General features: G+C 44.7%; 1 protein-coding gene across 3 annotated transcripts in view; it reads left to right on the forward strand.

Moving 5' to 3' along the window:
- LOC113881844 overlaps positions 1-23,924 on the forward strand; it is a 32,243-nt gene extending 8,319 nt beyond the window's left edge. Inside the window, exons 2-3 of one of the 3 annotated variants that reach the window (XM_027524970.1) lie at positions 6,607-6,663; positions 23,663-23,924. In XM_027524970.1, coding sequence (XP_027380771.1) covers positions 6,607-6,663; positions 23,663-23,757 — 152 coding nt within the window. In that variant the 3' untranslated portion in view covers positions 23,758-23,924. Of the gene's footprint in view, positions 1-6,606; positions 6,664-13,526; positions 13,920-15,325; positions 15,973-23,662 lie in introns of those variants that run through there. The other 2 variants (XM_027524971.1, XM_027524972.1) reach the window with 2 other exon arrangements.
- Positions 23,925-26,645: the final 2,721 nt, after the last annotated feature.

The raw sequence follows: 26,645 nt of genomic DNA on the forward strand, positions 1-26,645 counted from the left end.
TCATGGCTGCAGTCACCATTTCCAATGATTTTGGAGCCCCCAAAATTAAGTCTGTAGCTGTTTCCATTGTTTCCCAATCTATTTCCCATGAAGTGATGGGACCAGATGCCATGATCTTAGTTTTCTGAATGTTGAGTTTTAAGCCAACTTTTTCACTCTCCTCTTTCACTTTCATCAAGAGGCTCTTTAGTTCTTTGCTTTCTGCCATAAGGGTTGTGTCATCTGCATATCTGTGGTTATTGATATTTCTCCCAGCAATCTTGATTCCATCTTGTGCTTCATCCAGTCCAGCATTTCTCATGATGTACTCTGCATATAAGTTAAATAAGCAGGGTGACAATATACAGCCTTGAGGTACTCCTTTTCTTATTTGGAACCAGTCTGTTGTTCCATGTCCAGTTCTAACTGTTGCTTCCTGACCTGCATACAGATTTCTTAGGAGGCAGGTCAGGTGGTCTGGTATTCCCATCTCTTGAAGAATTTTCTACAGTTGTTTATGATCCACACAGTCAAAGGCTTTGGCATAGTCAATAAATGTTTTTCCAGAACTCTCTCACTTTTTTGATGATCCAACGGATGTTGGCAATTTGATCTCTGGTTCCTCTGCCTTTTCTAAATCCAGCTTGAACATCTGGAAGTTCATGGTTCACATACTATTGAAGCCTGGCTTGGAGAATTTTGAGCATTACTTTGCTAGCATGTGAGATGCGTGCAATTGTGCGGTAGTTTGAGCATTCTTTGGCATTGCCTTTCTTTGGGATTGGAATGAAAACTGATCTTTTCCAGTCCTGTGGCCACTGCTGAGTTTTCCAAATTTGCTGGCATACTGAGTGCAGCACTTTCACAGATCATCTTTTAGGTGAGACCCTCATCCCCTCTGCCAGGATGTGGGCCCTGAAGCTGCTCTGTGCATGCAGAGGAAAGGTGTAGGAATGTCCTTGCTCACTAGCATTTAATTTACCAGTTGCCTCTGAGCTGGGGCTTTGGCAGATTCTGCTGAAATCTGAAAGACAACCTATTATACCGAGGGCCTGCTGCTGACGACTGAAATTGAGAAACTTGGCAGATAATCAAACAGTAACTGGAAATCAAACTTCCTGGGTTGGTAGGAACACAGGCCCTGGAGACAAGGAGCTTCTGGGAGCCTCAGGACCAGAACACTGAGCACTGCCCATGCCAGTGAGGACAGGTCAGTGTTCAATTTTGACCCTCAAGAAGACTCCCATCAATTGCAAGGTGGGATGTTCACCTGGGAGGCAGCTGTCCCATAACAGGTAGATCATTGGACTGAGAATCCTGGTCCTCTGGGCATTTCTAGACCCATTCAGTGGGCATTAGACAAGCTGGGACCTGGGACCATTTGCTCCAGTACTTGCACCTGGACATACCTTTCCTGAGCAACAAAATACAGAGAAACTACAAAGGACTGTAGTTATGTGCATATGTGTGCAGTTGGGGAAAATTATGGACAATAATAATCAGCTATACTCCAATACAAAATTAAAAGTTTAACTCAAACTAAAAGAAAGGATGAGTGAATGAGTGAAAGTCACTCAGTTGTGTCCGACTCTGCGACCCCATAGATTATACAGGCTATTCTCCAGGCCAGGATACTGGAGTGGGTAGCCTTTCCCTTCTCCAGGAGATCTTCCAAACCCAGGGATTGAACCCAGGTCTCACGCATTGCAGGTGGATTCTTTACCAGCTAAGCTATCAGGGAAGCCCCTTCGTGAAAAAGATTTTCACGAACCAGATAATAACGATGGTGGGATCACTCACCTAGAGCCAGACATCCTGGAATGTGAAGTCAAGTGGGCCTTAGAAAGCATCACTACGAACAAAGCTAGCGGAGGTGATGGAATTCCAGTTGAGCTGTTTCAAATCCTGAAAGACGATGCTGTGAAAGTGCTGTACTCAATATGCCAGCAAATTTGGAAAACTCAGCAGTGGCCACAGGACTGGAAAAGGTCAGTTTTTATCCCAATCCCAAAGAAAGGCAATGCCAAAGAATGCTTGAACTACCGCACAGTTGCACTCATCTCACACGCTAGTAAAGTAATGCTCAAAATTCTCCAAGCCAGGCTTCAGCAATATGTGAACCGTGAACTTCCAGATGTTCAAGCTGGCTTTAGAAAAGGCAGAGGAACCAGAGGTCAAATTGCCAACATCCACTGGATCATGGAAAAAGCAAGAGAGTTCCAGAAAAACATCTATTTCTGCTTCGTTGACTATGACAAAGCCTTTGACTGTGTGGATCATAAACAACTGTAGAAAATTCTTCAAGAGATGGGAATACCAGACCACCTGACCTGCCTCCTAAGAAACCTATATGCAGGTCAGGAAGCAACAGTTAGAACTGGACATGAAACAACAGACTGGCTCCAAATAGGAAAAGGAGTACCTCAAGGCTGTATATTGTCACCCTGCTTATTTAACTTATATGCAGAGTACATCATGAGAAACGCTGGGCTGGAAGAAGCACAAGCTGGAATCAAGATTGCAGGGAGAAATAACAATAACCTCAGATATGCAGATGACACCACCCTTATGGCAGAAAGTGAAGAGGAACTAAAAAGCCTCTTGATGAAAGTGAAAGAGGAGAGTGAAAAAGTTGGCTTAAAGCTCAACATTCAGAAAATGAAGATCGTGGCATCCGGTCCCACCACTTCATGGGAAATAGATGGGAAAACAGTGGAAACAGTGTCAGACTTTATTTTTGGAGGCTCCAAAATCACTGAAGATGGTGATTGCAGCCATGAAATTAAAAGATGCTTACTCCTTGGAAGGAAAGTTATGACCAATCTAGACAGCATATTAAAAAGCAGAGACATTACTTTGCCAACAAAGGTCCATCTAGTCAAGGCTATGGTTTTTCCTGTGGTCATGTATGGATGTGAGAATCGGACTGTGAAGAAAGCTGAGTGGCAAATAATTGATGCTTTTGAACTGTGGTGTTGGAGAAGACTCTTGAGAGTCCTTGGACTGCAGGGAGATCCAATTAGTCCATCCTAAAGGAGATCAGTCCTGGGTGTTCATTGGAAGGACTGATGCTAAAGCTGAAACTCCAATACTTTGGCCACCTCATGTGAAGAGTTGACTCATTGGAAAAGACCCTGATGCTGGGAGGGATTGGGGGCAGGAGGAGAAGGGGACGACAGAGGATGAGATGGCTGGATGGCATCACTGACTTGATGCACATGAGTTTGGGTGAACTCTGGGAGTTGGTGTTGGACAGGGAGGCTTGGCGTGCTGCGATTCATGGGGTCGCAGAGTCAGACACGACTGAGCGACTGAACTGAAAAGAAAGGAAGGGGAAGGGAGGCCACAGTGTTTCAACTGAGGTAGTCTGATCCGGACAACTCCTAGGGAAGCAACTTGGCCAACACTTCATGTGAACTCCATGGAGGACAGAATCCAGTCATTCTGTGATTCTGTCCTCCTGGGACTTTGGAGACCATTCAGTCAGTAAATGTTGATTGAACACCTGCTGCAAGCCATGCTCTGTGCCAGGCTTTGAGGACACAGAGGAATAAAATACAGTCCCATCCCATAGGAGTTTATGGTCTAGTTGGAGAGGCAGACACATTAATAGAAAATTACACATGGAGGTCTGAGGGAGCAGAGGAGGGTCACCAACTCAGGAGTAGTATGACTTCAGATTTAAATATGGGGAAACTGAGGCCAGAAGAAGAAAGTTGATGAGGTTATATAATTCCTGGGCATGACTGTTGACAATAAATATTTCTGATGATAGTCCATTTTGCATTTGCATTAGAAAATATTGGCACATGAGCCCCTCCCTGCTCCTGCTGCTCCCCCTACTCTTGGCTTAATGTCAGAACTTGCTTTGGTTTAATAGCTACTGCTGGTTTGAGTTTTGCGTTTTTGTGTCCCCCAATCCCAACCCAACTATAGGGATCTTGTGGTCCAGAAGAGCCCAGCAGTCTCTGCTGTCAGTCCTGTCTGATCCAATTATCTGAAGCATCCTCATTACCCTCTTCTGCATCTCCTTAACTCCCTGTAATTTCCAAAGTCTCAGGTTATGACAGTTTTCCACCCACCAGATACGCCTCACATTGTTCAATTTTGAGTTCTATTTTGCTTAGCATTGATGCTCTGAGAAATGCCTCCTACAACTTGCAGGACAGATGATCAGACAAAGCCCACAGGATTACAGGAAAGATACTCTGTATGCAAATCTCATCCTCAAACTCTCCTTAATTTTTTCTGAAAGTATCTGGGGAAGAATCTCTTTGCAAGTTGAGAATAAAGAAAGCAGTAGGTGCTATGTTTCAGACAAGCTTGCTCCTGTGATGTGTGGGAATAAAGTTAGAAAGAGGCAAGCTTTTGCCCTTTGCAGTCATTTGAAGAAATGGACTGTTTGGTTAAAATATGCACACACACCCAGAGTGGTGTATTTCTTGGTTCTTGACAGCTGCTCAGCCTCTTCTCTGGAAACTCCTGCTTCAGCACTTGCATTTTCTCTCCAGTCACTGACCTTGTAGAGTACCTGAACATCAAAGTTTAGGGCCCAAATGGACCCATCTTTTATCCTAATAGCATTAGCTGCTGTGGAGGCTCGGAGGAGGTAAAGATGGCCTCTTCTGCATGACTTAGCAGTGGGAACACAGCCAGGGCCCTGCTCCGCTTGGTTGTCGCCTGCTCAGCTGTTAGTCTTTTCAGTGCTCTACATGGTAGGGAGCCATTACTGCTTCTTTAGCAAGGTGAACATGATGGAGGGGAAGTGAGGCTATGCCTATCCAGTATCCGGCCTCCTTCCAACATGCGTGTTGTTTTTCTCGACCTGTATCCTATGGATACAGGAAAAGAGATTTTCTATCTTAGTCCTTTCTTTAAAAATAATTTTGTTAACCTTGAGAATTGGTTGAGTAGCTCACTATCAACCAACAATAGATACTTGTCGAGTTCCAATAATAGTTGACCTTTGCAGAATGACTAATGTGTGCCAGGCACTATGATGCTACACCCTGAATTAATTTTCTCAACAACCCTTCAAGAAAGCATTTAGATAGAGATTAAGTAATTCACCGTCACACAGCAAGCCACTAGTGAGACCAGGATTTGAACCTGAGTCTGACCTCAGAGCCCAGGAATCCACTTCTTCTGCCTCCTCCTCTATGCAGACCACTTTCAAGTGTCTATATAAACAGGTGTTAAGTGACCTCCAAAAATGCTTACAAAAATGCTTACACTCATAGGGAAGATGAAACAAGAATGTGAAATGCTAAATAATGCCAGACAGCATCTGCATCTAAGTGTCCTGTCAGTGAAGCAGGCAGTAAGGAACTCACCAGGTAGAGAAAAAGATCAGTGAGAACAGGGGGGTTCTAACAGGCTGCATATGGAGAAGCATGGATTCCATCGACCTTGAAAGATGGAAAGGACTTAGGTAAGCAGAAAGGGAGAAATAAATCAAGCTATAGAGGACTTCAAACACATGGGTTCAGGTCCCAGCTCTGACATATGTGCAGTCATAGGAAAGTGCCTGAGTTTTTAATTGCTCCATGAGGCTAAGGGAGGTAGTATGTAGTCAGGGATAAAGCTGAAGTTTGGAAGCAGAAGAGGTCTCAGAGCAGTAGGGAGGGAGGCGGTAGTGATTAGAGGGGGAAAGGATGTTGACAAACTTCTCTCCTGACTTCACGGCAGTTCCATGAGTAATTGCTGTGGCAATCCATTGAGCTGCAGAAGCAAAACAAACCCCCCTAGCTTCTAATTTTTATTTTGCCTTAGGAAAGGCTCTCGTCCCTCTATTTCTTCATTTGTAAATGGGGATAGTATCTCACAGGCAGATAATCAAGATGGTAGGAAGTACCTACCAGTAGCTGGCCCATTGTAGACCCTTAGTCAACACGGGCAACTGAGATTATGAAGCCAGCATGGTCCATACTTGGTGGGTAACCGAAGACCTGGGAAGAACAGAGGAAAGAAAAGATCTTTCTAGCCCAGACAAATTGGAATGCATGTGGAGAATTGGTACCTTGGTAGGTTTTTAGACTAAGGAAGACACATTCATCTGAGATGGTTAAATTGAAATTGTTCCCATGTCAAAAAACTGACATAGAACTTTTGCTCCTGTCTTCTTCCAGATTCCTGTCACTCTCCAGAGCTTGTTTGAACCAAAATAAATCCCTTTCTCCCATTACCTTGATAAAAGTCAAAGTGTTAGTTATGTCCAACTCTGGGATTTCCCAGGCAAGAATACTGGAGTGGGTTGCCATTACCCTTTTCCAGGGGATATTCCTGACCCAGGGATCAAACCCAGGTCTCCTGCATTGCAGGCAGATTATTTATCACCTGAGCCACCAGGGAAGGCCCTTACCTTGATAGGCTTGAATTAAATTTAGTCAGATATTGACCTCACTTTGAGGTTGCTTTCAGGTGGCATTGACTGGCCTATCAATCAGCCAGCCTCCCACAGTCCCCAGTGGTTTGTAGAAGGCAATGGGGATTCCTGTCTGCCTCACAAGAATCCAACTGGTAGGAACAATGGACTGAACCCTCTGTGAATCTGGGATCTCCATTAGGAAGTTAATAGGGGAAACCATATGGTACTAATCTTTGGGTTTCGGTCTCCTTTCTCACCAGAACCTGCTAAGGACACACAGAGATTCCATGGTGCGAGATTCTCAGATTGTTTCTCAGGTGAGTGATTCTCAGAGATTCTCAGATTCTCAGGAGTTTTCATCATGTTACCGCACCATCTTCTTTTGCCATGCAATACCCACTCCCAAGCCCCAGCCTCATTACTTCCCACTGCCCATTCAAATTCAGCTCTTTGCTATGCTAAATGACAATTTCCCAAACATCCCATGTTGTTTCCTGCCTCTGTAACTTTGCTTACACTTTTTATTTGGGGCATCCTTTCCTCCCTTCCTCGCCTACCTAAGTGCCACTCATCTTATATACTTGACTAAAATATCACCTTGGTTAGGAAGCCTCTTAGGCTTTGCCTTGCAGGTAGGGTTTGGTCCCCCAGGTATGCTCTTGAAGCACCAAGTGCATCTCCTCTAGCAGCCCTTCTCATCAATATTGCAGTGGCTGGTTTACTAGTTGTTAGGATGTAGTTTCAGATTCTTGAGCAATGACCAAAAATAATAGTGACTTGAACAAGATAGAAGTTTATGTTTTCCCTCTAGGCAAAACTTGAGAGTGCTCAGGCACTTTCCATGTTATTGCTCGGCCTCCCTAGGATGTTAACCAGCATAGTGCAAGTTGGCTCACAACCACACTAGAACTCCAGCATGCCTTATTTCAAAGCCAGCCTCTTAAGCACCAGGTCATACTGCCTCTATTAGTGGAGCTGAGCTCATTGCTGATGGAGGAGGAAGATATGAACAAGTGAGAGAAGTTCAGGGTATATTGGAAGACACTTTGAGTGCCTGGTGGGGATTGATGGAAGTTTATATCCTAAAGTTTAGGTCTTACGGTATGCTAGACTTGAATGTTGAAAATATATCTGATGATAGTCATCAGAGAGTGTCATTTCTCAGGCACATAGTCCACAACCACTGCCTCTGAAATGGAATCAGCTCCAAGTGCCTCTTAAGACTCTCCTAAACCTTTCTCACATTATGTTGAAGAGACGTGGGTCAGATCTTTGCAAAGGTAAATGGAATAGAAATGCTAATACTCAATGAGCCACTTGTAAAGAAATAGCCTGAATCATCCACCTTCTGAGCTGTTTCCAAAGTTGACTGATCATCAGAATCACCTTGGCACTTTAATTGAAAAGAAGCAGGATCCTGAGCTGCTCCATGGCCATTGACTCTCCAGGGTGGGCTCAGGAATCTGTCTATTTTTGTAATAGTTTTCCAATTATTCTGATGACAAGCTGCTGTGGGTACCTTTGCACTTAAGAAACCCATCACCACCCTATATTTATGCTAACTTCAACCTACCAACTGACCCCCTATTTCTTTCATGGCAGAAGCATTGATCTGTCTTTAGTGAATTAGTGAAAGTCCCTCAGTCGTGTCCAACTCTTTGCAAACCCATGGACTGTACAGTCCATGGAATTCGCCAGGCCAGCATACTGGAGTGAGTAGCCTTTCCCTTCTCCAGGGGATCTTTCCCACCCAGGGATCAAACCCAGGTCTCCCACATCGCAGGCGGATTCTATACCAGCTGAGCCACCAGAAAAGCAGTCTCTCTTTGGACCAATGGAAAGGTGATTCTCATTTGACATTCTCTCTAAACTCTAGGTTATTGCACTGTCCAAACGGTTTTGAACTTTCTCCAAGCCGGCTCAGTGCCAAACCTATTCGCTAGAAACCTAAAAACAGAACTGAGAAATTGTTTGGTTAGTTGAAATTAATGATAAACTAGAAATAAAATTTTCTTATTGTTTAGTCACTAAGTCTTTGTGACCCCATGGGCTGTAGCTCACCAGCTCCTCTGTCCATGGAATTTCCCAGGCAAGAATACTGGAGTGTGTTGCCATTTCCTCCTCCAGGGGATCTTCCTGACCCAGGGATGGAACCCACGTCTCCTGCATTGGCAGGCAGATTCTTTACCACTGAGCCACCAGGGAAGCCCCTAGAAATAAAATAATAAATATTTTAAAAACCTACAATTTGGATAACCACAAACCCAACCATTTTACATCTTGTGAAGAGGTTTAGAAAATCATTAGACCTCAGAACTTCCAGTAGCCACCTAACAGAGATTTTTTTTTTTTTCCCTTACATTTGACCATCCATATCCCATATGGTAGCTCAGCTGGTAGAGAATCCTCCTGCAATGCAGGAGACCCCAGTTCAATTCCTGGGTCAGGAAGATCCCTGGAGAAGGGATAGGCTACCCACTGCAGTATTCTTGGGCTTCCTTGGTGGTTCAGATGCTAAAGAATCCACTTGTAATGTGGGAGACCTGGGTTAGATCCCTGAGTTGGGAAGATCCCTTGAAGGAAGGCATGGCAACCCACTCCAGCATTCTTGCCTGGAGAATCCCCATGGACAGAGGTGCCTGGCAGGCTAAAGTTCATGGGATCTATTAGTTCCAATTTATAGGTGAAGAATCTAAGGCTCAGAAAAAAGTATAACTGAATTCAAACCTAGATCTATTTGAGTCTCAATTCTGAGTTATTAAACTATTCCTCCTCGTGGTGTTCATGTATGGTGGGGGGGGGGGGCAGGAGAGAGGGAGAGAACAAGGAATAGAGGTGGAAAGACAACTTCTTACTAGGACCTGCTGTCTATTGTCCTTTTCTGTCCGCATATTCTCATGCCAGTAGCAACCAACTCAGGAACAGCCTCTGATGCTCCAAGGCAAACTTTAGCAAAGAAAGTTGAGCTGTTCCTATGCCAACAAGCTACCCCTCTGCATCATTTCATAGCCTCAGTGGACCCACAAATATCATTTCCAGCTAATCACATATGCACCAGACAGTTATGCTATACAATAAATGATTAACACATTCAGCTGATTCCCTTGAAGACAATTCACCAAATTTATTGGGAGGTACTTTTATTCAAGATGACACTTGGATTCTTCTTTTGTACATTTCTTTCCTCTGCTGATTCACTGTGTATTGTGTCTGGATCACTTGGCTTTTCTAAGTCAACAGAGCTGAATGGGAGAAATCCAAGCATTGTGATTGCTGCTGGGGAAACGGCAGATTTGCCTCATGAGAGTTATAGTTGGGGCACTCTTTGGGATCAAAAGCATACTAAATCTGAGGCACTTGAAGAGGGAGATAGCCATCACATTTGGTTCAAAGTTTCCCTTGGAGATTGAGTTTCTCTGCCCAAATGCTGCTATTTGCTGATGGGAGGAAAATTATACTGGACCTTGGTTTGTAGCAATTAGAGTAAATTCTCCTGTGGCAGGCTGGGACCTCCAGAGCTCTAATTGGTTCTAATGTAGAGTGGCTTAAAATAATTTACTCTTCCAAAGGCTAATCTCTCATTTCCCAGAGCAGCTTGAATTGTTCAGAAATGAGCCATTGAGAGAACTTCTCATTCAGCCCTAGATTTGTGGCACATCTTTCTAAAAAAGAAAAAAAAGAGGCTGATTTGAGGATGGGGTGGGAAGAGGCTGGCTGGGCCTGTTCTGTAATGCCAAACATTTTTTCTCCAGTCTTTACATTCTCATCCTTGTTCCCCAAACCTAACTGATGAGCCCCAGATAATGTGCATTAAGAAAACCATTCTAGGACTTCGCTGGTCACTCAGAGGTAAAGAATATGAGTGCCAATGCAGGAGACGTGGGTTCAGCCCCCGGCCTGGGAAGATCCCACGTGCCACAGAGCAACTAAGCCCATGCTCCGCAACTACTGAGCCCATGTGCTGCAGCTGTTGAAGCCCATGCATCTAGAGCCATGCTCCACAACAAGAGAAGCCACTGCAATAACAAGCCCTGCACTGCAGCTAGAGAGTAGCCTCTGCTTGCCACAACTTAAGGAAAGCCCGCACAGCAATGAAGACCTAGCGCAGTCAAAAATAAAATAAGCTTGTGTGTGTGTGTGTGTGTGTGTGTATGATCAGTCATGTCTGACTCTTTGTGACCCCATGGACTATAGCCTGCCAGACTCCTCTGTCCATGGAATTTTCCAGGCAAGAATACGGGAGTGGGTTGCCATTTCCTACTCTGGGAGAGCTTGCTGACTCAGGGATCAAACCTGTGTCTCTTGTGTCTCCTGCACTGGCAGGCAGATTCTTTACCACTGTGTCACCCGGGAAGCCTCTCTCTCTCTCATATATATATATATATATATATATATATATACGCACACATATGAAAAAACATTCTGTACCTTCACCAGTCAGAGTCCTGGATGGTTAAAAAGTAACACTAGCCAGGTACAACCATGTGGAAAAGGTGCCATGGTACAAGTTCTTGCCCTACCCTACAACCAATTAACTCAGTTTTTCATCTGTAAAATGACCTAGTTGGACTCACTGCTCTCTGAAGACTCATAAACTGATTAAAGAAGAGTTAGATTAAGTCCTTTTCATTATTCTAAAAAGGGTTTCCCAACCTCAGCACAAATAACATTTGGAGCCAGATTAATCTTTGTTGTGGAGGCTGTCCTGTGTTTGCTAGGATGTTGGAAAGCATCCGTGGTCTCTACCTACTGTATCACTAGCACCACCCACCCTGAGTTGCAACAACAAAAAGTTCCAAACATTGCCAAATGTCTTTTGGCGGGATGGGGGGCGGTGGCACAAAGTCATTGAGAACCACCTTCAATAGCTCCCAACTGCCAACAGACAATTCACTCATTTATTAAATATTTAATACTATTTATTGAGTTTTTACTAAAACCAACAATAACTAAGATATAGTCCCTGTCCTCAAGAAACTCATAGTCAAGCTAGGAGGACAGACAATTATAATCTGTTGTAGCATATGTAATGACCAAGAGAGATGCAGAAGAAGAAAGGGGGGATATTTTCTGAGGGGGAATGCAGAGGGAGCTCAGAATGCTTTTTGGATAAATTAATGATTAAATGGAACATTAAAGGATAAGTAGAAATGAGCCAGGCATCCCCAGCTGGGGAGACAGCCTGAGAAAATGCATAGTAATAAAAATTATGACCTACTCTCACAAAACTCATTAAACTAGAGAGATGTGAGAATGAATCAGACAAAGAGACCAGCTTCCTCCTCCATTCCAGGTCTGTATGGTCTCTTTTAACATCCCATTGTTGGAAAGGAATTCAAAACTATAGAGAACTCCTAGCCATTGTTCTGCAGAGTCTCCCATAGATGTTACTGCTATGGAGCTCTCCAGGGTACTGAACCATATCAACCTGAAGCAACTCTCAACCTAGGGACCTTCTTAGAACCCTTATCTCTCCTTCTAGGCCCTGACTCTTGGCCATTCCTGCTGCCCTTGGCTGATGCCATATAGTGTAAAGCGAATAGCTTTACCAACCCAAACAGTTCAAATTAAGAGACACAAATAAATGATAAATTATTATTATAAATTATAAATCATGGTGAGTCCCAATAGTCTTGCTGACTTTATTTTTTTTAATTTACTTGGAATTTTATGTTTTCTAATATATCTATGACAACATGTATTTCTTTACTCTGAAAAACATCATTTAATATAAGATCTTGGAATAAAAGATTTTGGAATCATAAGACTGGGGTATGAATCCTAACTCTGCCACTTAATAGCTGTCTGACATCAGGTCAGGTAACTTAATCCTCAGAGGGCTTCCCAGGTGCTAAAGAAGTCACCAAGCCATGCAGAAGACATAAGAGATACAGGTTCAATACCTGGGTCAGGAAGATCCCATGGAGGAGGGCATGGCAATCCACTCCAGTATTCTTGCTGGTGAATTGCCATGGACAGAGGAGCCTGGAAGGCTCCAGTCCATGGGGTCTCAAAGAGTCAGGCATGACTGAAGTGACTTAGCGCACACACAGCACATTGTTTACTCAAAATGAGGTAAATGGGGGGAAAATGGATAAACCTTTTTTCAATAATTCCCCTTATTACCAAAGATCTGGAGTCAGAATGGCTTTAGATTTCTCAACAGTAATATGTGAAGGAAGAAGACAATGGAGAAATGCCCTTCAAAATAGGAACAATTATCCCTCATCTAAAATTCTATACCTAGCAATGGCAACCCACTCCAGTACTCTTGCCTGGAAAATCCCATGGACGGAGGAGCCTGGTAGGCTGTAGTCCATGGGGTCGCTGAGGGTCGGACACGACTGAGCGACTTCCCTTTCACTTTTCACTTTCATGCATTGGAGAAGGCAGTGGCAACTCACTCCAGTGTTCTTGCCTGGAGAATCCCAGGGACGGGGGAGCCTGGTGGGCTGCCGTCTATGGGGTCGCACAGAGTCGGACACAACTGAAGCAACTTAGCAGCAGCAGCAGCAACTCAACTATAAATCAAGTTATATAGAATAAAAACATTTCCAGACCTGTATAGTCTCAACGAATTTCTCTCCTGATGCATACTTTCTCAGGGAATTACTAGAGTGCATGCACCACCAAAAAAAAAAGTAAGCTAAGAAAGAGAAAGGCATTAAATACAGGAAACATGAGCTCCAGCACTGTTAAGAAGGATTAAGAAATACCCAAAAGGATGGTAAACAGTGATCTCAGATTGCCAGTTGTGAATAAGGCATCCAAGACAACCAGTCCAGATTAGAACAGAATGCCTCAGAGGGTAGATAGAGAGTTATCGTCACCAAGGGGGCTTCCCAGGTGGTGTTAGTGGTAAAGAACCTGCCTGCCAGTGCAGGAGACGTAAGAGACTGGGGTTTGGGAAGATCTCCTGGAGGAGGAAATGGCAACCCACTCCAGTATTCTTGCCTGGAGAATCCCATGGACAGAGGAGCCTGGTGGGCTACACTTGAGAGTTGCAAAGAATTAGACATGTCTGAAGCAACTTAGCATGCACACGTCATCACCAAGATCCCTACTGCTGTTGACCCTTTTGTTTTTAACTTGAGGAGAGAATTCCTGGGTGAGTGTAGCTGAGACGTTTGTTATTGACTTGCCTGAGTCATTTCTAATGAGGATGATGCTTTTCCTGCAGCATAGCCCATTTTCTGGATCAGCTAAGGATGCTCATTTCACCCCCAAAGAAGTGTTCTACTTTGATCTACCTAAGGAGCACTAGGAAAGCAGAAAACCCAGAGCAGCCCACACTTTGGACTACACTTCTTCTGGATACTGAATACTTGACCCCCACAGCAGCCCTAGAAGATGGCTGCAGATGTCCAGCTCTGGTTTCCCAAGATCCACTCATGACCTTGTCCAGTCCAGACAAGGTCTTCCAGAAGGGGCTCTTGTAACCTCTTGAAGAAACTGAAACCAGACTGCCCCAGAGACTCTGTTTAGTTTATCTCTCTCCTGAACATCTTCCTCAAACAGGGGCAGACTTCCTTGGTGGTCCAATGGTTAATAATCTATCTGCAAATGCAGGGGACATAGGTATGATCCCTGTTCCAGGAGATTCCACATGCCACGGGGTAACTAAGTCCATGTGCCACAACTACTGAAGCCCACGTGCTCTAGAGCCTGTGCTCTGCAACAAGAGAAACCACCACAGTGAGAAGCCCATGGGCCTCAACCAAAGAGAGTAGCCTCCGCTTGTCATAACTAGAGAAAAGCCTGTGTGCAGCAATGCAGTCAAAATAAGCAATTATATATATATATAAACAGAGACAACATTGCCCTGTCATCCTGAGCTAGATTTGTGCTTCTACTCAACAAACATTGTTTAGGAAAATATACTTAGTAAAAACTATAATGAAAATCAAGAGAATGATTAGCACCAAAGTCAACATGGCAGTTACTTCCAAAGAAGAGTTTGGAGGTTTTATTTAGAGAGGAGCATTTGCAGAACTTGTAAGATACCAGTTAATGTTTGATTTCTCAGTTTTTGTGGTGAGTACATAGGTGTTAAATGTACTATATTTTCAACTCTACATATATTTAAAATACAGTCCTATACATATAATTTACTTAATAGTAGATATTTACATAACAATCAAAGCACCCTGCAAAGTAATGAAATCATATACCTTCAGTTAACTGGTAACCTTCAGATAAAACTTTCTGAGTGTCCCTTATGTGCTGGGACCCCAACTGACATTTTAATGTCTAGACGTCCCTAGCCAGTAGTACATTTTCATGTTAATATGAATTTTGAGGACCAGAAAGCTCTCCCAAGCCCAAATAAGTAGCTGTCTAGGGACTTTCCTGCTGGTCGAGGGGTTAAGAATCCACCTTCCAATGCAGGGGACCCGAGTTCAATCCCTGGTCTGGGAACTAAGACCCCCCCCCCCCCCCCCCGCCATGCCACAGGGCAAGTAAACCTACACACTGCAACTACTGAGCCCACCACAACTAGAGATTCCACACGCCACAACGAAGATTTCACGTACTGCAACTAAGACCTGATTCAGCCAAATAAATAAATTAAAAAAAAAATAGCTGTCTGATGGGTTGGATTTCAGGCAATATCCCAGAGGAGTTCCCATGCCACCTCCCAAATCAGACCCAGCCGCTCGTGGTTTTTATAAGCAGTCTTGTCCAAGAGAAGACAGACACCTAAAAACATCTCCCCCCAGTGGTGGGAAGAGGGTCTGCAGTCGTGGCTGTGTGTGGAAAGGCTGCTCATTAGTTTATTATTCAGTCAATTACACGGGTGCCTAAGTTTAGAAAGGCTTGGGGGAATTTGCTTCGGACTTGTGGAAATTTTAATCCCTTTTCCAGCTTTGTCCCAGAGAAAAGGAAGACCTCCATCCTGGCACTGGCAGGGATCCACAGTTCTCACCAGCATCCTCAAGTTGCTTTAAGAGAGGATTTTTTTTTTTTCCTTCTTCACAGAATGAGTCAGATGCTGACAAGACTCCTCGCATCTCTCACCATCTTCCTGTTGCCCCTTCCAATCTGAAGATCAAAGCTCACCTCAGGAGAACCTCCAGAGGGAAGAAATAGCCAGCGGAACCCCCAGAGCCAGGCAGGAAAAGCAAGTAAACAAGTGATTGACGCACTTGGTAGGCGAGTTGCAGGAGCCTCCAACGCAGTCTCCGCCAGGGTCAAGCGTGAGCAAGGGGAAGCTGAGGAAGCGGTCCCGGATGGGGGCGGGGCCCCGGGGGCGTGGCCACCGCTCATTGTTCCTCCGGGTTCCCAGGGAAGAAAGCAGGCCTCCAGCAAAACAAACGTGCCGAGGGGAAGTGACTGGCAGGAGGGAGAGTGACTTGAAGTAGAATGTGCCTTATTTCCCCCGGGGTTTCTCAGGGACACAAGAAGAGGCTTAGAGAAGAATCTGGGGCAAAACGAGGCAGTGTGGATAAATGCATGGGACCTGGAGATGGGCAGACCTGAATTCAAATCCTAGAGCCTCAATTTCCTGATCCTATCATTAGGTTTCTCGGGATCTTGGTTTTACTGTTTGCGAAATGGGAATGACACTTCTCACCCATAATGTTTCCTTGAAGGCTTGATAAGATAATGCACTTTTTAGTGTCTGACACAGAGTTTTGTTTTTGTTTTTAAGTTAACTGTTGTTATTCAATTCAGTTCAGTTCAGTCGCTCAGTCGTGTCCGACTCTTTGCGACCTCATGAATCGCAGCACGCCAGGCCTCCCTGTCCATCACCAACTCCCGGAGTTCATTCAGACTCACGTCCATCGAGTCAGTGATGCCATCCAGCCATCTCATCCTCTGTTGTCCCCTTCTCCTCCTGCCCCCAATCCCTCCCAGCGTCAGAGTCTTTTCCAATGAGTCAACTCGTCGCATGAGGTGGCCAAAGTACTGGAGCTTCAGCTTTAGCATCATTCCCTCCAAAGAATACCCAGGGCTGATCTCCTTCAGAATGGACGGGTTGGATCTCCTTGCAGTCCAAGGGACTCTCAGGAGTCTTCTCCAACACCACAGTTCAAAAGCATCAATTCTTCAGCGCTCAATTGTCTTCACAGTCCAACTCTTACATCCATACATGACCACTGGAAAAACCATAGCCTTGACTAGATGGACCTTTGTTGGGAGAGTAATGTCTCTGCTTTTGAATATGCTATCTAGGTTGGTCATAATTTTCCTTCCAAGGAGTAAGCATCTTTTAATTTCATGGCTGCAGTTACCATCTGTATCAGTGGGGGTGGGCACAGCTGGGAGGGAGCATCCTGCAGTGGGGAGCTAGCTCTGCCAGCTGTCAAGACATGGGTGTCAGTTCACAGAGTGAGCCTGAGCAGGTAACTCCCTGTTCCTGGAGCCGAACTTCACCTACCTAGAATGAGGGTGCTGATAAATGTCTCCCGGGCTTGTTCTGGTGCCAAGATCCTGGGTTCTAAAGACCTGTATCTGAGGTGGGACTAAGAAATCCTCTGACTTCAAACAAAAATAATGTAGAGGCAGGCTAGGGAGGTATTTGTTCCCATCACACTGGTTTCCTTGGGAACTTTAGTTTTATTATGATGCGGCTGCCATCTCTGAAAACATTTTCAGATTCGTTGGTTTAAAATAATCTGCAGAGCCAGTTCTTGGAGCCAAATTAGAAAATCATCCCATTGCTTTGTAACCACGATGTTCTTCTTTCTGTTTCTTTCAAATTTTAACTTCAAAAAGCTCTCATTAGATTCCAGTTTCAATTTTACCACTAAGTCATGGAGGATTTTTTTTTTTTTTTTATCTCTTCTGACCTTGGTTTCCTCCCCTGGAAAATGGTGATGATAGTATCTACCTGTAGTGTGGCCAAAGGACGCACGACCTTTGCACACACATGAGCAAAGGACTACAACTGCAGTTCCAGGCAGAATGCTGGGCTCAGCGTGGCAGTAGCACGTATTAATACATCTACATATGCGTGCCTTCACTCTGTCATTCCTCCCCCACCATGATTGCCCGTTTTACCAGTTTATCCACCACGTAAATTCACAGCCCACTAAACTAGCGTGCTCTATGTTGGAAAAATCTGAGGCTTTCTCTTGCTGTGTTTTTCTCCTTTACTTTTGCACAGACTACCTCATTTCTGACACTTCTGGTCACCAAATGTGTGTTTTTTTCTGTTCACCAAGCAAGTCTCTGACATCAGCTGGGAGTTCTATCAGTATAACTCAATTCTGATACTATCTGCCTGGAAATTGCTTTAGATCTCACAGGTTAAGGGGTTAGTCCTACGAGATTACCCCACAGTTCAGATGCCACCCATAAGTAGTAGGGCCCCAGGCTCTCTACAGATTCTATCCAGGTTGGCTACATTTCAGAGGTTTCCCTGTGACCCCTCCTTGCATTCAATTGACTTGCTAGAGCAGCTCACAGAGCTCAGGGAAACATTTTCTCACATTTACCAATTCAGTAAAGTATATGATAAAGGATATAGGTGAACAACCAGAGGAAGAGATACATAGGGCAAAGTCCGGGAGAGTCCTGGGTGCAGGAGTCTTCTGCTTCCATGGACTTGGGGTGTGTCACCCTCCCAGCATGCAGATGCATTCATGTGCCTGGAAGCTCTCCTAACCCCATACTATCAAGATCTTATGGCGGGTTCTTCACGTAAACATGATCATTATTAACTCCATTTCTAGCCCCTCTTCCCTCTCTAGAGAAGTGGGAGGGGCGCTGAAATTTCCAAGCTTCGAATCATGGCTTGGTCTTTCTGGTGACTGGCCCTGACTCAGGAGCCCACCCAGAGTCGCCTTGTTAGAACAAAAGATGTTCCCAGTGCTCTTACCACTGAGGACCTTACAAGGACTTTAGGAGCGTTGTGTCAGGGACTGGGGATGAGACCAAGTATTTATTTCCTATCATGAATCACAATACGTATCACAGACTCCAAATGATCTTTGTCCATTTCCAAAAATCAAATATACTCTCAGAGGTAAAGAGTCACTACCATGAGGGATATTCAAAGAGTTGTGCTCAGATACTAAAGATTTTTCTTTAAACTATATTTTGTGCTTCTATGTGTGTATATGAGGGCTTCTCTCGTGGCTCAGCTGGTAAAGAATCCGCCTGCAGTGCGGAAGACGTGGGTTCAATCCCTGGGTTGGGAAGATCCCCTGGAGAAGGGAAAGCCTACCCAGTCCAGTATTCTGACCTGGAGAATTCCATGGACTACAGTCCATGGGGTTGCAAAGAGTCTGACACGACTGAATGACTTTCACCGTCACTGTGTGTATATGAACGTGTGTGTGTGTACATTTGCTAGTTAATAAAACCCTCAACCCTTGGGAAACCAGCAGACCTACAGCCAATACTGTGGTGCTCGACCAGGACCTGGTTTCAAAAAGTCAGAGCTCAGAACGATAGCCAGAAGCAAGGAAATACAGAAGCCAACCAGGCCTGGCCTCCAAGCTCAGGGAAGCCCACTCTTGCTGAATGACCTGTGTCCACCACATTATCTTTTCAAATGTATTCACCAGAAATATGGAAAGTCACATAAGCCTTGTAAAGGCCGATATAGTGGGACTTCCCTGGCAGTGTAGTGGTTAAGACTTCACCTTCCAATGCAGGGGCTGCTGGTTCAATCCCTGATCGGGGGGATGTAAAATCCCACATCCCTCATGGCCAAAAAACCAAAATATAAAACAAGCAATATTGTAACAGATTCAATAAAGATGTTTAAAAAAATGGAAATACATTTTTTTAAAGTCTTAAAAAAACATAATTGAAAGAGACACATGTGCCCCAATGTTCATCGCAGCACTGTTTACAATAGCTAGGACATGGAAGCAACTTAGATGTCTATCGGCATACAAATGGATAAGAAAGCTGGGGTACATATACACAATGGAATATTACTCAGCTATTAAAAAGAATGCATTTGAATCATTTCTAATGAGGTGGATGAAACTGGAGCCTATTATACAGAGTGAAGTAAGTCAGAAAGAAAAACACCAATATATATGGAATTTAAAAAGATGGTAATGATGACCCTATATGCAAGATAGCAAAAGAGACACAGAGATAAAGAACAGACTTTTGGACTCTATGGGAGAAGGCGAGGGTGGGATGATTTGAGAGAATAGCATTGAAACATATATATTTCCATATATGAAATGGATCGCTAGTCCAGGTTCAATGCATGAGACAGGGTGCTCAGGGCCGGTGCACTGGGATGACCCTGAGGGATGGGAGGGGGTGGGTGGTGGGAGGGGGTTCAGGATGGGGAACACATGTACACCCATGGCTGATTCTTGTCAATGGATGGAAAAAACCACTACAATATTGTAAAATAATTAGCCTCCAACTAAAATAAATAAATTCTTTAAAAGTCTTAGAAAACAACCAAAAAAAGATTGATGAAGTAAAATTATCAAGCTGACCAAAAAGTCTTTTCCATAAGATTGTTGGAAAAACCTGAATGAACTTTTTGACCAACCCAATACTTTTAAAGCAGAAAAATTTAACATAAATTTGGAGCCACTCTGCCACTGGAGCCACTCTGGCTCCCCTTTAGTGTGCATTGTGCATCTGTGTTATACATTAACTAAATCCTCTTAGAAGAAACAGGAATGTGTGCTCGAAAAAACAAAACAAAACAATTTTCTCCTGGCGTCAGCAAGGTAAACTCCTTAGGCAATAACACTCTTTCTCAATCCTGTAGAGGGTCATGATGTCATGATGGCCTATGACTCACCTCGTTGACAGTATAAACTCAATATGTTACTTTGATGTATGACCCTCTATCTCAGAAACTCATAGACCTGTGCCTTGACCTCTAACAGTGCCCAGAACTCTCTGAAAGACTGTCTGGTTACAATCCTCAGGTTGGCTTGAACAAAAATTTCCATCTCTCTCTTAGATTAAATACTAATTATTTTTTTTCATTGACAAGATGTCATGAGAATCATAAGTACTCGTTTTGTGGACAAGCAAAGTGGACGGGAACATTCATTCTGTTTAAGGCCTAAGACATCAACATACTTGCACCAAAGCCGGCACGGCAGGGGAAGTGGGGTTGCTCTAGCCACCAGTGAGGTCCTCCAGGTGGGTGTGGTGGACCAGATGATGCCTGAGGACCAGGCACAGAGTGCAGCCCTCTTGGTGATAGCCTGATGGATAGCCTTTCCAGATCGTGCTCAACAGCTGACCAAGAATATAACACGAAAGCCCATGGCAGACCACCGGGTGAACGACATGATGCAGACATACAGAACAACATCTGGAGGTTTCTGCAGAGGCCCTTAGGGAAGCTCAAACAAAAGAACAGCCAAAGACAGGGCTGCTCACATGGGGCTTTTAACCATATGAGCCCTTCTGGGGCCCTCTGGTTCCAAGGGAGCTTTTCACAAATTAATTATTTGGCTGTGCTGGGCCTTCATTGCTTCATGTGGGCTTTCTCTCTGGTTGCGATGAGGGTAGGGGGCTACTCTCCAGTTGCCATGTCCGGGCTTCTCATTGCGGTGGCTCCTCCTGCAGAGCCAGGCTCTAGGGCACATGGGCTCTGTAGTTGGCGGTACACAGGTCTAGTTGCCCTGGGCATGTGGGATCTTTCCTGACCAGGGATCAAACCCATGTTCCCTACATTAGCAGGCCAATTCTTAACCACTAGACCACCAGGGAAGTGCCTGGTTGGGGGAGGGGGGTGAAACCCACGATATTTTTATTTTTTTAAGAATACTGTCATCAGAGGGCTTTGTGTCATCAACCATGGAGGGATGCAGACAGACAGAAACAGCAGGAGATCCTTTACCAGATAGAGGGGCTTTGGCACGACCATCCCCACCACAGAGGCAGCCAGGAAAAAATAAAAGATCTTGGGAAAGCAGACAGCCCACATCCCCAAGTGGCAGCTGGGACTTTCACACCAAAAACAGGTCTGAGTGGAGGTGGCAGAAAGAGTGGCAGCAGAGAACATCAAGCCGGAAGAAACAGCTCCTGCCACCCAGGACCCACAGCACCCTCCATGGTGCTCAGTCAGGTGTGGAGGTTAGTCAGCGTGGTGCCCCCAGCTGATGAGAGATTGGAGCTGGTTTGAGAGGCTGCAACCCACAGGATCAGTAAACACAGGCCTGCCTCTCATGCCTCCAAGAAGTGATGGACAAGCAGCCTTAGCTCGGCCCAGGGCAGCCTCTAGAGACACCAGGCTCTCCCAGGGGATGTCCAGTTCCCCTGCCTCCACCGTGTGTTCTTCCCCAAGGAAACCATTTCTCAGCCTCTCCTGTAGTCCATTCAGCCTGAGGCCGCCCAGCAAGTTTCGAACGTGTTTATGAAACGCCTTCACCTGAGGCTGCCTGATGGGCTTATCAGCCCTGGCCCTGGGAACATTTCCTCGCAATGAGCAGTGACATTTACAGCTTGGAAAAGTGCAAGGGAAACATTTTTCTTGCTGACTCCTCTCTCTCTAATGAAGTGGCCATTATCATCTTTCAAAGGTGGATTCTGTCGGTCAAAAATGTGCCATAACTCCCCACAGGAGAGATGCCGTAAATGTCAGAAATCCAATAGTACTGTCTGAGGTGCATAAAATCAGCAGCTCTAAAATTGTAAAACAAAAGTGTTTCTTCTTGTTCACCAGACGAGGGTGGCTTCATGGGCACACGATCTGGACAGCCGCACAGAGTCCTATGCTCAGAGAAGCCCTGCTCTTGGTTTCAGAGGCTACATTTAAGGCATTGCACAATACAAAGAACAGTAAAAATTCATGCTCAAAGTTTAAAACCTTCATTTTTCTTTACCTAGAAGGACTTTAAAAAAGCACATAAACCCCACCACGATTAGCTGAGAAACCACAGAAAAAAGAAGAAAAGCTCACTATTTTTGTACATTAACTGGCATTTTTCTCCCTGCTTTTTGAACAAGAAGCCCTGCATTCCCATTTTGCTTATGTAGCCAGCCAGCTCTGTCTGAAGCAGTATAAAAACAGCAGATGTTTCTATCATAAGGACAGAAAATAAAAATAAACACAAATTACAAGCACATTGGCATACCTCACCTAATGATAACCAGTTTAGTCAAGACATCTCTCCCCAGTGTGTGGTCTCCTCACTGTGTGTATGGATTTATTCTTGCCTGCAATGAAAAGCTGTCCACTGCTGGACACACAAATTTTTCTCCATTTCTGTTGCTTGGTATTTTGTCTAGGATTGGATGTAGAATGTTTTCTTAGGTAATTGCAATTACATTGCTCTCTCTATGAACTGTGTGTGAAAACAAGACTTTTTCTTCTTCTTTCCTGGCCATTTCTCAATGGTCTATCTCTCCATCAGTTTCAATAGCGTGTTAAAGGCTCTGATAAGCCCTGCAACAAGAATAGACAAAGCATCCAGCCTATTTCATTTCAATTCACTGAGAGTTTTCTCAACTTGTTATTTTCCTAATGGGGTTTGATCCCCTTCTTTGGTATAGCACCTCCAAGCATCCTCAGGGTCAACAACGTGGCATGGTGTTTATAAGCCCTGCTCTAGGCTCAGACTCTAATTGTGCTTCCACCGAGGTGTTGGCGGACATCTCTTAACCTCTCTAAACCTCAGTTTCTTCATAAGTAAAATGGGACTAATAATCCTACCTCATTGGCTTGTGAGGTATCATAAATGGAATGTACCTTTAAGCACCTGATGAAGGCAAAAGCTATTTTTATTAAAAACCCTGAGCATCTCCCCTTTGTAAGCCCTTCCTGCCTTCAGCAGGCACAACCTGTCTGTCTTCATGTTCCCTGGTCCTCTGTCTCTCCCTGTTTTCTTAACCCTCAACTTTCGGCTCATTATGAAGTCAGCACCCAGCAACCCACAGTGTGTCTGTGGTTCTCACCCAGCACACTAAGGGTTGTTCTATGATTCACTCTTTTATATCACCCTCCAAACTAGGCTGCAGTGGGGAGGAGGGTGGGGGAGGTCGAGACCACTTTTACTACCTATGATGAAGGGTCTGTGGGCTGTGTCCCTCATTTGGGAAACATGGGTGGGGTTCTCTTATTTTTATTTTTGAAAGAGATGTTTCTTTAAATATGCCCTGGTGTTTATAGCTATAAATACTATAATGCAATAAAATCTGGCTGCTGAGGACAGATGCCCAGCTCTTTTGGGCATCCAAAAGAACATCCTGTTAATGGAAGATTCCAGTTAGTGGAACTCTCTGTCTACACTGAAATCTCAATGCAAAGCGAGGGGACCAGTGCAGCCAATCAAATGCCCTGGGTTGGGCTGGCTGTTGCTGATGCTTTCTCCGATTCCCACGTCACCATGACAGTTCTGATTACAGGGCCTTGTCTCTCTCTGGCAGGACCCGCTGAGGACGCACCAGAGAATCTTCCTAGATCTGGTGGGTACGGTGCCAGCCTGCAGAGCCTCCCAGATGCAGAGAGGAGGACACGGTGAAGTGACCTTCGGTGGAGTCTTCTGTAGCAGTCAGGACTCAGGGCAGAAACAGAAACCACTCAAGGTGTTTCAAGCCCAAAGCAGTTCAACCTAATATAAGCAATTAGGGGGCTTCCCTGGTGGCTCAGTGGTAAAGTATCTCCCTGCCAGTGCAGGAGATGTGGGTTTGATCCCTGGTCCAGGAAGATCCCACATGCCTCGGAGCAACTAAGCCCATGTGCCACAACTATTGTGCTTGTGCTCTAGAGCCTAGAACTGCAAATACTGAGCCTGCCAGCCACAACTACCGAAACCCACGTGCTCTTGATCCTGTGCTCCACAAGAGGAGCCGTGGCAATGAGAAGCCTGCCCACCACAGCTGGAGAGTAGTTCTCACTTACCATAACTATGAAAAGAGAAAGGCCCTCACAGTAATGAAGACCGATTGCAGCTAAAACTGAATAAATAAATAATAAAAAATATATATCTATATCTAATCAATGAGATGCTCGTAGGAGGAACAGGAGTTGGGGGTCACTGACAGTTCGAAGTCACACCTCCACAGCTGCAGGCCAGAGGTCAGGCAACTGCAGTCATTGCTATGGCTGTCACCATGTATAACTCCATGAAACTGGTGACCAGTAACTGGAACTTGGCATCTAGCAGCGGCTGGCACATCTTGCTTGCTTCCTCCTTCCAAATCTTTCCTGAGTGTATCTCAGCCTAAATTGTAGTTACAAGATACAGAAGGAGGTGGAAGGGCATGGGAAAGAGAGGACTAGATTCCAGGAGACCATACTGGGTGTATCATCTAGACACAACAAGAGTAGCTTTTATTTATTGAGTGTCCACAATTTACCAGATGCTATCTTAGGTGGTTTACATATTCAGTCTTATTTTCACAATGGTCCTCCAAGAAAGGTATAAAAATATTCCCATTTCACAGATAAGAAAACTGAGACTTAATGTGATTGAATAAGTTACTCAAGGTCTGCGCTGGTTAATTTCATATATCAAGTTGGCTAGGCTGTGCTGCCCAGTTGTTTGGTCAAACACCAATCTAGATGTCGCCTTGAATGTATTTTTAAAAGATGTGATTAGTATTTAAATCAGTTGAGTAAAGCTCAAACTAGTTGAACTTCATCCAATCAGATAAGGCCTAAGAGAAAAGACTGAGGTCCATCTCCCTCCCTCCCTCCCTCTCTCCCACCACCTCCAGGAAGGATTCTGCTTCTCAGCTTCCTTCAAGGTCAAGACTGCAACATCGGTTCATGCCTGAATTTCCAGCCTGCCCCAAAGATTTTGGACTTGCCAGCCTCCACAATCACAAGACCCAATTCCTTAAACTCCCCTTCCTAATGATAAATAATACAGACAGAAAATTGATATAGTTAGATAGGCAAATAACATCTATATCTTATCTACCTCCATCCTCTCTCTGTATCTCTATATCTAGTATCTATGGTCTTCCCTGGTGGCTCAGGGGTAAAGAATCCATTGGCAATACAGGAGACATGGGTTTGATCCCTGGGTTGGGAAGATCCCCTGGAGAAGGGCATGGCAAGCCACTCCAGTATTCTTACCTGGGAAGTCCCATGGACAGAGGAGCCTGGTGGGCTACAGTGCATGGGGTTGTAAGGGTCGGACACAACTTAGCAACTAAACCACCACCATCTAGAATCTATATCTTATCTATTTGTCTCACTAGGTCCATCCTCTTGGTTCTACTTCTCCAGAGGATGCTGGTGAAGACAAGGCCCAACAAACAGTAAATGTTGTAGCTGAGCTTCAAGCTCAGGTTTGTCCAGCTCACAAGCCCAGGCTCTTGGAAGACAGATTTCAGACAGCCTCATGGACTTGGACTTTCATCAGCTCTATCAATGTGTGAGAAGCCCCAGACTCAATAGAGGAAAGATCTCCATGCATCCCAGGTGGAAAGGAAGCCACAATCTGCCTCAATCTGTAGACCCAGGTTATGGGGCATTGCTGTATTTAGTAGTCATGCTTTAAACCTTTATAGAGTGTAAGAGATCAGAGACTGTGTCAGGCTTAATGAGGACGCAAAAATTATATTCAAAACAGCCACAGCAACTGAAGAATCCCTGCCTTCCACTTTGAAGATGATGGCCTCAAGTTCATGCTTCCCTGTTCTTCTCCTGGAAATCACCTAAAAGAATAAGAAACAGAAATTCAACTCTGTGTGCATTAGTCACTCGGTGGTGTCCAACTCTTTTGCAACCCCAGGTACTGTAGCCCACCAGGCTCCTCTGTCCATGGGATTCTCCAGGCCAGAATATTGGACTGGGTTGCCATTCCCTTCTCCAGGGGATCTTCCCAACCCAGGGATTGAACCCCAGTCTTCTGCATTGTAGGCAGATTCTTTACCATCTGAGCCACCAGATAAACCCTAACTTTGTCAAAATTACAAGACGGTCAAAACTAAATAGGTGGAAAGATGTCAAAAGATGTAGAAATTGATTGGGAGCAAGGGAGGGGAGAGGAAAGAATGGAGAGGCAGATCTCAGAGAGTTTACAAGGTACACTTTTTTAAAAATTGTATATATATTTTACTTTTTGGTCACGCTGCGTAGCATGTGGAATCTTAGTTCCCCAATCAGATACTGAGCCCGCGTCCACTGCAGTGGAAGTGTGGAGTCTTAACTACTGGACTGCCAGGCAAGTCCTGCAAAGCACCTTTATGCAAGGTGAGGGGCAAACCTTAAGATTTAAAACCTAAATCCAGTACTTATAAGAGGGAGAGTTGGGTGCCCAGCCCCGGAACTGGAGCTTCCCTGGGTCTAGTTTGGTCCTGAGGGAGGAAGGAGCAGGGATGATGTGAGGAGTCCCGCAGTTGAGTTGTGTTGCAGGGAACTCTCCGTGTGAAAATGAGGAGAGGAGAAGTTTTGCTT

Source organism: Bos indicus x Bos taurus, chromosome 23 (assembly GCF_003369695.1).
Source record: "Bos indicus x Bos taurus breed Angus x Brahman F1 hybrid chromosome 23, Bos_hybrid_MaternalHap_v2.0, whole genome shotgun sequence".
NCBI lineage: Eukaryota > Metazoa > Chordata > Mammalia > Artiodactyla > Bovidae > Bos > Bos indicus x Bos taurus.